The 11,096-nt window shown below is 39.6% G+C and overlaps 1 protein-coding gene across 1 annotated transcript in view; it reads left to right on the top strand.

Annotated features, from left to right (window-relative positions):
- Positions 1-2,862: 2,862 nt before the first annotated feature.
- Positions 2,863-11,096, top strand: part of NPEPPS (aminopeptidase puromycin sensitive) — a 104,463-nt gene continuing 96,229 nt past the window's right edge. Inside the window, exons 1-2 of the mRNA XM_070389753.1 lie at positions 2,863-3,233; positions 10,934-11,018. Of these exons, the coding sequence (XP_070245854.1) occupies positions 3,111-3,233; positions 10,934-11,018 (208 nt within the window). The 5' untranslated portion in view covers positions 2,863-3,110. The remainder of the gene's footprint in view (positions 3,234-10,933; positions 11,019-11,096) is intronic.

Below are 11,096 nucleotides of genomic sequence, written 5' to 3'. Positions count from 1 at the left end.
GCAGGTAAGGTGGTCTGGTATTCCCATCTCTTGAAGAATTTTCCAGTTTGTTGTGATCCACACAGTCAAAGGCTTTAGTGTAGTCAATGAAGCAGAAGTTTTTCTGGAATTTTCTTGGTTTTTCTATGATCCAATGGATGTTGGCAATCTGATCTCTGGTTCCTCTGCCTTTGCTAAACCCAGCTTGAACATCTGGAATTTCTTGGTTCACATTCTATTGAAGCTTAGCTGGGAGAATTTTGAGCTAAGCTAGCTCAAAATTACTTTGCTAGAGTGTGAGATGGGAGAAGGCAATGGCACCCCACTCCAGTACTCTTACCTGGAAAATCCCATGGAAGGAGGAGCCTGGTAGGCAGCAGTCCATGGAGTCCCACAGAGTCGGACACGACTGAGCGACTTCACTTTCACTTTTCACTTTCATGCATTGGAGAAGGAAATGGCAACCCACTCTAGTGTTCTTGCCTGGAGAATCCCAGGGACGGGGAAGCCTGGTGGGCTGCTGTCTATGGGGTCGCACAGAGTCAGACACGACTGAAGTGACTTAGCAGCAGCAGAGTGTGAGATGAGTGCTATTGTGTGGTAGTTTGAACATTCTTTGGCATTGCCTTTCTTTGGGATTGGAATGAAAACTGATCTTTTCCAGTCCTGTGGCCACTGATGAGTTTTCTAAATTTGCTGGCATATTCAGTGCAGCACTTGAAAAGCATCATCTTTTAGGATTTGAAATAGCTCAGCTGGAATTTCATCACCTCTGCTAGCTTTGCTCATAGTGATGCTTCCTAAGGCCCACTTGACTTTGCACCCTAGGATGTCTGGCTCTAGGTGAGTGATTACACCATTGTGGTTATCTGGGTAATTAAGATCTTTTTTGTATAGTTCTGAAGAATTAGGAAATAGGGAAGCTGCAACAAAATTTTCCAGGAGGGAAAAAAAATGGCTGAGTCTTAATGCCAGCTCTGCCATTTACTAGCTGTACAACCTTGGGCAAGTCTCTAAATCTCTGTGTGTCTGTTTTCTCATCTGTAAAATGGGGATAATGGTGTTGACCTAAAAGAATTGTTGAATGGATTAAATGAATTAGTACATGTAAAGTGTTTAGTAAGCACTCAATACATTATTATTAGATTAACAAATTATATTAGAATTATTAGTTTATGACCAAAAATGGTCACAGAAATGCATCCATGCAACAAAAGGCCCCATCTCACATCTTAGTTCGAAAGGACTGCAGCTTTTCAGTCTGTCTTAAAAGGTTTGTAGGATTCAGAGGATAGCAGGACAGGCCTAGAGTCCAAGATGGTGCTGATCAATATATTGATAATAGCTACTAGTCACATGTGACTGTTAAGCACTCAGAATGTGCCAAGTCAGAATTGAGATGTACTGTAAATGTAAAATATACACTGGATTTCAAACTCTTATTTTGGAAAAAAAAAGTTGCATATATACACATATATATACTATATGCATATATATATATATATATTTTTTTTGGCTGCGAAGCTTGTGGGATCTCAGTTTCTCCAATCAGGATTGAATCTAGGCCATGGCAGTGAAAGGAATCCTAACCATCAGGCCACCATGGAACTCTTTCATTAATATTTTTTATTGGTTACATGCTGAAATGATAATATTTTGCATATACTGGGTTAAATAAGATGTATCAATTTCACCTTTTTCCTGTTTTTGATGTGGCTATTAGAAAATTTAAAGTTAGCCAGATTGCATTATATTTCTATTGGACAATGCTGGTTCAGTACAGCCTTCAGCACTGAGTTTTGACAAGGGGTGCTATATAAGAAGGTTTTATAAAGGAACATGGGGATAGATAAAATCTCCTCATCCTTGACACTTTAAAACATCTAAATATATACACATTTATGTATAATATATATTAAAAAATATATGCCTCAGTGAGATGGCTATAAAACTGAGGGAGCCACAGCTAATTTACCTTTAAAGAGGCCACAATTGGTAAAAGGTCTTTATGACTATAATTTTTTTGGCGCACTGCAGGGCTTGTGGCATCTCAGTTCCTCCACCATGGATAGAACCCAGACTCTGTGAGGGCACAGAGTCCTAACCACTGGACGGTCAGGGAATTCCCAGGTCTTTTTTTTTTTTTTTTTTTTTAAGTAGAAACAAAGATGAAAGCAGAAAAAAAGTGAAACATATCTTACTTTTTAACATGAAATCATGAAAACAAAACTTCTAACTTTTGAAAGCACTTGCCCAAAGGTCCAAATCTTACTGATTTTAGTAACCTGGATTATTAAAAGATTTTCTGACAAAATTTTTCATATCATCCCTTGAAGTTACACTGAAAATAACAAGAATAATTACGGCCAAAGAGACTCCAGTCAGGGCTTTCTGTTGATCTGGAGCTAAAAATCTAGGCTGGGATTTTGCTCTAAATTGGTATTTTAACATTTTGGACTGACCAACTGCATAGGTTTCTACTCCAAAGACAGGCCGGGGGTGGAGATTGGGGTGGTGAAGGGAATGTGGGGGGCGTGGGGGTGTGATAAGGGAGCCCTCACACCTTTTCTCTGCTTCTCAAACCCTTCCGGGCTTCTTCCGGCTCCGGGAGCAGTCCGCTGTCCGCGGCGGCGCGGACAGGTGCAGCGCCAGCAGCCCCCTCCCGCCTCCAAGGCTCGCTCGCTAACCCGCATCCTCCCGCCCAGCCGGCCGCGCCCTCGCCGCTCCTTCCCCTGCCTCGGCGCGTGCGCGCACATCGGCGGAGGCGCGCCCGCCCCGCGGGGCCGCGCACGCAGCTGCCGCCGCCACCGCCTTCCCTCCCCGCTGGCCCTCCTCCCCTTCCCTCCCCTCCGCCCCCTTCCCCGTAGGCAGCCGGCCCGCCAGCCCGCCCGCCCGCACTCCCTCCCTGCTGGCCCCTGGCGCTCGGGCTGGGTCTCTCCCCCGCCCCCAGACTCCCCCGGTCGCTCTCCTCAGGCGGTCGCCGGCGCTCGGTGGATGTGGCTGGCAGCCGCCGCCCCTCCCTTGCTCGCCGCCTGCTCTTCCTCGGCCCTCCGCCTCCTCCCCTCCTCCTTCTCCTCCTCAGCCGCTCCTCTCGCCGCCGCCGCCGCCTCCACAGCCTGGGCCTCGCCGCGATGCCGGAGAAGAGGCCCTTCGAGCGGCTGCCTGCCGACGTCTCCCCCATCAACTACAGCCTCTGCCTCAAGCCCGACTTGCTGGACTTCACCTTCGAGGGCAAGCTGGAGGCCTCCGCCCAGGTACGGCGACCCTCGGGCGCCGGGGGCGAGCTGCCGGGCAAGCAGTTAGGCCGCGCCCGCGGGCTGGGCTGGGGGCCCGACCTGGCGGGCGGGCCTGGGCGCTGCGGACCTGGGGCTGGGGAGGCCGGCTCGGGGACGGGCGCGCCCCTCTGGGGCGGCCGCTGGGTGCCCGGTCTATGTGCTCTGCCCTGCTGGGCTGGGGCCCGGGCCGCGCGCCTCTGGGGCCAGCACACCTGTGTGGGGCCTCCCCCAGACCCTGGCCCTTCTGGGCTTGGTCGTGGTCTGGGAGAGGCTGGAGGGTGTTGGGGAGGCCCGAGGGGTCATCGGAGTCCATGCTCAGCCTTTTCCGTCGTTCTCCCTACGCTCCACGGAGGACACTTTGGAAGGGGCAGTCATCTGGGACTCCGGTTGCCGCGCGTTAAGAGAGGAGGGGATTCTAGAAGGGGGAAGAGAGTGAGAAGGGGAATGTTAATCCCGTGCAGCCTAGCTGAGTTCTCCCCGCCTGCTCCGGCCCAGGGGCAGGGTTTCTAAGATGATCCGCCCCCTCCCCCTTCCCCTCTAGTGACAGTGCAGCAGTGACTTTGTTCTCTCCTAACCTCTAGAGAAGCTGAAGGAGGACCCTCGTCTCCGCTTTTCCTCCCATCTTCTGGCTTTGCAGCCTTTGAAGCAGGTGGATTTATTGCTACAGCGATGGTTGCTTAGCAGTACCCTCCTCTGAAAGAAGCCATTAGTTTTAGTATACCACTGGTGAAAATATTCCATTACTCTTCATTGCAGTTTTTGGTGAATCATGCTCCCCCGCCCCTCCCCCCGCAGATTATCTAAAGTATTGTTTGATTTTGGAGATCGTTAGTATTGATGCCCTACAAAGGTCAGGAACAATAGACATTTGTGATACCGTGTTATGTGATGTATTATGTGAAGTTCCTGATGAAAAATGGGAACTGTTTACTAGTACCTTTAAATATCTTGTTGTAACGATAGCTTTAAATGTCTTGTTACCTTGAAAAAGAATGATGATAAATATATTTTGTTTCATTTCTTTTCCTACTGCAGTTAGGGGGAAAAATCAGTAGGCCTCAATCTTAAAGAACAGGGTGTATGTAGCAATGAAATAAAAGAAATGTAGACTAGCATAGCGTTGGAATGAATTGAAAGTTGGCAGTTGTATTTGAAAGCCGAGTACTCAGGTTGAAAATGTGTCTAAAAGTGTAGAATTAAAAAGTATACTGTCAAATTTGGGGTGCTTGTAGGAAAGCATGAGGGCTCTGCATCTAAAGACGAAACTTACCCCTGTGAAAGTCAGGTGATGAAAAAATTTTCCATTGAGAATATGAATCAGAAAGAGTGCACCCTGGGTCTAAATTAGGATTTGAGAGGGTTATTTGGGAGACTGTTTGTTTGAGCCAAGTGACTATAGAATGTTTGATATATATTGGCTGGGGGCAGATGGGAGGGAGTGTAAACAGTAGTGTGTCTTGTGACTTGGCAGACCTGCGGGAAGAAGGACCTAGCAATGAATGAGTTCGCATTATGTCAAAAGGCTAACATTGAAAAAATCATTTTTTTTTAACTCCATAGTTGTTTTACCCCATAATGGATTCATAATTTTGAAAAGTATACCCTAATAGGTTCATAATTTTGAGAGGTATACCCCATAATGGGTTCATGATTTTGAGAGGTAAAGGGAAAATTTTCAGAAAAAAATTGCTAATAAAGGTTTTATTTAAGTGTTAGCGTAGAACAGCAAGCAGTGACATGCTTATCCGTTTTCTACTTGGCCCATTTTCTACTTGGCTTTTTGAAAGAAATGAGAAATATATGGCAGGCTGGTTCGGGACACTGAGGGAGCACATGGTAATGTACAAGGTATTAGCAGGGACTTGTTAATCTTATACAAGGAAGAAAACAGGTTTTATTAAAGGAAGAATGGACTTTTTAATTGTACACATTGCCGCTTTTGAAAATGTAAAGAGGAGTTAACATTAGTAAAAAGTTAACAGTTGTTAGCATATATTGATGTTTTTGAAATAGATTGGAGCAGTAAGTTTAACCTGTGGGATTAGGTGGTATCTGATTGTGGAAGTCTAAAAATGTGAACACAATTATATCTCTGGAAGCCAAATTGATAACTGATATTGTGTCAGTCCCCTAACAGTTTGGAATTACATTGCACAAAGTATGCAAGTTGCTTGGTTGCTTTAGTTACAAAATTTTGTAATAAGCCCAGAGTATTTGTACAGGTTACATGTTAGAAATTTAGTGGATTTTTAACCAGGCCTGGGTGTGGACTCCTGGGGAAGATGAATTAGTCAGTGTGCACTGATTTAAAAAGTAGTTGTCTTTTACATAAGTGTGTGTGGTCTAATTCAGCAGGTTTTGAAAATGTGTTATCATGGGCCTAGAAAAATGGGACATTCCCTTTCCCCTCGTTTTACATTAGGATATGTGAGAGGAATAGACTTTCATAGCTATTTCAAATTCTGACTCTCTTGCTTTGTAGGTAATTCATTTAAAAATAGATTACAAGTTTATGTGAGTGGTGACAGTTCCTGGTTATGAGTGTATAGTGCTTTATACAGTAATTGTGTTATGGAAATAGTTTACCTGTGCCAGAGAAATAGGAGTCAGGATATACTAAACAATCCCTGGCCTCTGCCAACAAAATATTCATGATGGAGATGACTAAATTGGCACTTTGAGGAGAGTTACAGATACAGTAGATTGTTTGGCAGACTGAAACTTGGCACCTAAATGGATGTTATTGTCAGCCCTGTGTTACAGAAGTTTCTGCCCAAATTTTGCAGATTTTCTATGCAGTCATTTTGGTAGGGTTTTTTTTTTTTTTTTCTTTTTTACTTTTAAAAAAGATAAAAGTAATCAATTTTGTCCAGCATTATGCTAGATCACTAAATGGTCTTAAAGTAAATTTGAAAGATTGGTCATAAGGAATTGAATTTGTTCAGATTTCTATTATGTTTCTTGAAATGTATCATTGAGGAAACCCCCGAGTATAAGAAAGTTTTGTTTGGTAAGTTTTATCCAGTATCAACTGGCAGTGAATTCTGCGGTGAGTTTTCCAGATAAATGAAGCTTACTCTTTGAGACACTCAGACTTTAAAAAATATTTACTGATTCTATGGAAATATTTACCTTTTTAAACTCTGTGATTGCTCATATTCTAGGTTTTCTAAATACTGAAAAGCATTCTCAATATGTCACTGATACTTATAACCATAGATTACCCAGAACTATGTACTATAATTTATTAGTTTCATATTTGTTCTTTATAAAGTTTTTTTGTTTTTCTTATTCTCAGGTTATTACTTGCTGCTTACTGTGTGTTGTTGCTCCCTATTGTGCAATTTTTTCCCTGTTCTGTTTTACTAAATTTGATCTGAATAGCTCTAAGTAACCAAATAAACAAGCTTGTTTGAGCTTAAAATTTTTTTCTAAATGTGTTTGATGGATTCTCTTCTGAGTGAAAGGTATGAGCTTTATTGTATGGACTTTGTGTCATCACTTCTGGTTTCCATAAAGGCTTTATTTTTTTTTTTAACTTCCTGGTTCTTGATAATTGATATTGTACAATGCAGCCTACATAAATGTGGTCTTGAATAGTAAATTATCAGTGAGACGTCTCTGAACTTTGCTACATAAATGAGACTGTTCTTACTGTAAAGTAAATCTTACTGTAATCTGTATGTGAGTCGGTGTCAAAGGACTGAGCCTTCAAATAGCTGTTTTGTTGTTAATTGAGATTAGTTCTCTAGATCTTGGAAATTCCATTTTGAACACCATACAAGTATGTAGTTCTCAGTTTATTTGGCCATTTGCAATCATTTTGATATTTTAAATTTAGAAATATTTTAAATACAGAGAAGTAACCTACCACTTAGATTTAGCAGATGTTAGTGCTTTGTCCCCTTTGTTTTAGACTTTAGATGTTTTTTGGAAAATAATATGTCACAGATACCACTAAAGTCCATTTCCATCTCTTCCCACCCTCACCCTGAGCGGTAAATTCTCTTTTTTGGTAGCTGTTACTTCTATGTATAATTTTAAAGTTTTATGGTATATAAACAATAAATAGTAACGTTCTGTATGTTTACTTGTTTGACTTTCTGCAGCTTGCTGTTTTTAGTGGCTCTTTTGTTAGAAAACTTGGCTCAATTTGTGTTTACTAATTATTTGCTCCTTATTGTCTTTAGAAATTATAGTACTGTTCCACAAAGGCAATGATTATTACAAAATTTTAATGATGAAATTGCTTGTTAGGCAAAGTGAAACTTGTCAAGCTTCAGACTGACTGGTTTTTGGAATTGTCAGACTGGAAGTTTCCTTTTACTAAAATCTCAGGGTTTTAGCAATCAGGAAAAAACCCTTTTGAGTCTTAATAGTACACGTAAGGCGTGTTCCTGAGTGACTGTGGTAAAGACTCATTCAGGAAAAAAATTGTCTCAGATGGCTCCCTTTCTCTCTCTTAGGAAACTTCCATTGCAAAATTGTTACCAGTGGTCAAGTTGTCTCTTCAGTAGAAACGTTACTTAGGGTGGTTTGGTTTAGTTGAAATACAGTCTGTATGGGACCCCAAGAAGACTTAACTAGCCCTAGTTTGAATTAAAGAAAGAATACACTAATAACCCATTTATTCAGATGGAAAGGTTGAAAGTAAGTTTGTTATCAAAACAATTTATATGCCCACCTTTAACATTCTGCTTCTATTTTAAGCTTGGAAAGTGAAGATCTTAATGCTGAAATTCTTTTGATTTATTACTAGTTGTTTTTTTTTTTTTAATTGAAGTATAGTTGACTTACATTATTACCTGTATTTTTGATAGTGGAACATACAAGCAGTATTCAGTAACATGATGATGTTAACCTGTGAGAAATCACTGAATCATCAGGTTAGAGCTCTTGTTGGTAAAGCATCAAAAAGATCAGTGTGATAGTTGAGTGCATTCTTAAGTCCTGGATGTTTTAAATTACATTCCTTGGATGATACATAAGAGTATGCTGATATCCAATATAATATATATGTGCTTTATAATACAGCACATTATTCTTAAGTTTGCTATCCTTTTGATTAAGTGCTTTGTAAACCATTAGGTGAATGCTGTTAGATGACATTCAGATTAATATCTTTATGAGTAGAGCACATTTAGTCTTGTTCTCTGTGCATGTGTCTGAATAATAACATCTATTAAAAGATTACCTTGTGTGAGGCACTAAGTGGTAAAAGAAATACTTTCTATGGATTATTCTGTTGTCTATAAAGTGCATTTCTAATATGAGACAGAATATACTGTCTGGTTTTTGAAATTTGAGTATTGCCTTCCAGAAATGGCAGTACTCTGGGAAAAAAATTAGTTGCTGTTCAACAAGCAGCTTAATTCATTAGTATAAACTGGTCGTGGTGTTTGTTGCTCAGTTGCTCAGTCGTGGCTGACTCTGTGCGACCCCACGGACTGCTGCACACCAGGCTTCCCTGTCCTTTCTACAAACTGGTGGGTTTTCTCTAAACCCAGGAGGAATTGGAATGTACTTGTAACTGGATGTTGTGTCCTGTGCCTTTCCAAAGTACAAACACTTTTCCTCAAAACGGTACAATAGTGAGATAAATGTCATTTGGCATATGTAGTGTAGTACAGGTATCTTGACATAGTAGATTAATTGCTTGGCTACCATTAAATTCATTGTAGATGTTGATGGATGAAAATAAAAGTTGCCTAGGTAAAGATTAAGACATGTAACTAAACCACTGTTGTTATTCTGTATGCTAACTTCAAACCCTGGAAAGTTTTTTATTCATTTTACCCTTTGGTGCATGTGCTAGAAAATGCTTTATTCCTGTGTTTCTGAAAAAATTTTTTAAAGTCAGTTTGTGAAAAGGCAAGGTTGTTTTTTTCTTTTTGTTTAAATGTAGTGCTATAAACAGTCAGTTGGGACTAAAAGTTTTAGTGTTGTTTAGATGTGTTCTGGCAAAATAAACAGTGTGAAGAAAGGAATATTACCACTTACAAAATTAAAAAACTGTTCACTGAATGGTATTTTTGTTTAGAAACAGGAAGATTTATGAGAAGATTTTGTTTTTTATAAGCCAAAATAGTTTCTCTTTATATGTTAGAGACTTTGACAATCTAAGTTTAATAACATACTGTCTATAATTTAGGCCAGGTAATTTTAATTTAATATTAATCATATGTATGTATTGGTTCCTAATAAAATAATTACTCTTAGGTAGGTTTTTCATACAGATTTTATATTACTCTGTTTCTTTACTTAGTGTTGTGGTCTGTTCAGTGACCTCAAGGCACTGTTGGCTACAGTTGGTTTTGTTTGATCTACACAGTGTTTTTAAAGAATCTGAATTAATTGTCATTAGTTAAAAGTTGGGAGATTGCACGTAAAATTTGTATTTGTGGCTTTTTAAAATGGAAAGATCTGTCAACATTGTTTGTTTTTTTTTCCCCCGTATTTACCAATAATTGGTTGGCTCCAGGAAATGTATACTTCCTCCTTCCTTTGCACATAGCTTTCCTTTATGCATAGCCTTCACCTGGCCTACTGTACTCACCTGTTTCATTGGCCTCTGTGGGCATTTGTTTGTGATTTAGGACATCTGTGTTTTTGTTATTTTAGATTTAGACTGTTCAAATGTCTGAAAATGAATTTGAACAATTATATAAAAACAAGGTTACAACCAAATTGGAAAATGAGCAGGGGTTATGAATAAGTTGCAGAGGAAAAACTTAAGGGCCAAAAAAGAAAGAAAATGAGAGAGGGAGGGAGGGAAGAAGGGAGGTGGGGGGGTGGTTGTAGAAGTTGGGGAGAGAGAGAGAGAGAAAGAAGAAACAAAAGAGATAACTAATGTTACTAGCGATCAGAAAAATTCTCGTTTAAACAACAATGGAATACAGTGCAAAGGTTATACACACTTTGATATCATTTGTATAAGATTAAAAACATTGCTGTTCTTTATATAACTAACAAAAGTACTAAACATATATGAGAAAGATATACATTAGCTTAGGATAGTGGTTATCTCTAAGGAATGAGGAAGAGAGGAAGGGGCATTCTTTGTACCTATATTTTACTTTTTTGGATCTAAGTCAAATAAGACAAAGCTGTAAAAGTTTATTTAATCTTGGTGGTGAGTCATTAGTGTCTGTTACATTCAAGATGTTTCTTTGGGAAAATAAAAAATTTAAAGAGTGTTTTATGAAGTTTTGACATAGTTTACGATACCAGATTTCTTCCTCTATTTTTACAAAAAGAGTGTACACTCATGATGGGTATGATATGCAGGTTGAGATACATAATTATTTGCAACATGTAAGAAAGGTTTCCTAATTAAAATTTTTTTGAAATTAAAAAATTTAAGTTGTTTTAAATCAAGGTTTAAGTGGGGGGAAAAAAGGCTTTTATTTAGCTCGTTGGTCAGATACTTGAATTCTGTGAAATACCTAAGTATTTATTATTGCTTTGAATATTACCACAAAAATGTGAATTGCTTTGGATATTTAGAACTAGTCATTTATTTCTACCATTGTTGCATAAATACTTAGTTTAGGTTTTAGTCATGTCTGGATTTTTTAAAAAATTGCCTATGACATATATTAGGCCAAGATGAAGATGTACATATTAATAATCTAGGCTATTTCTGACACTGCTGACTTTTTTTTTTTTTGCCATCTTAGGTGAGGCAGGCAACCAATCAGATTGTGATGAATTGTGCTGATATTGACATTATTACAGCTTCATATGTACCAGAAGGAGATGAAGGTAAGCGCTGTTTTCCCTTTTAGTTTGCTGTCTCCATGTTTGTGTATAATATGTACTTTTGTGTGTGCTTTGGTGTGT

This window comes from Bos mutus, chromosome 19 (assembly GCF_027580195.1).
Source record: "Bos mutus isolate GX-2022 chromosome 19, NWIPB_WYAK_1.1, whole genome shotgun sequence".
Lineage (NCBI taxonomy): Eukaryota > Metazoa > Chordata > Mammalia > Artiodactyla > Bovidae > Bos > Bos mutus.
This window is presented reverse-complemented; position numbering and strand designations above follow the sequence as displayed.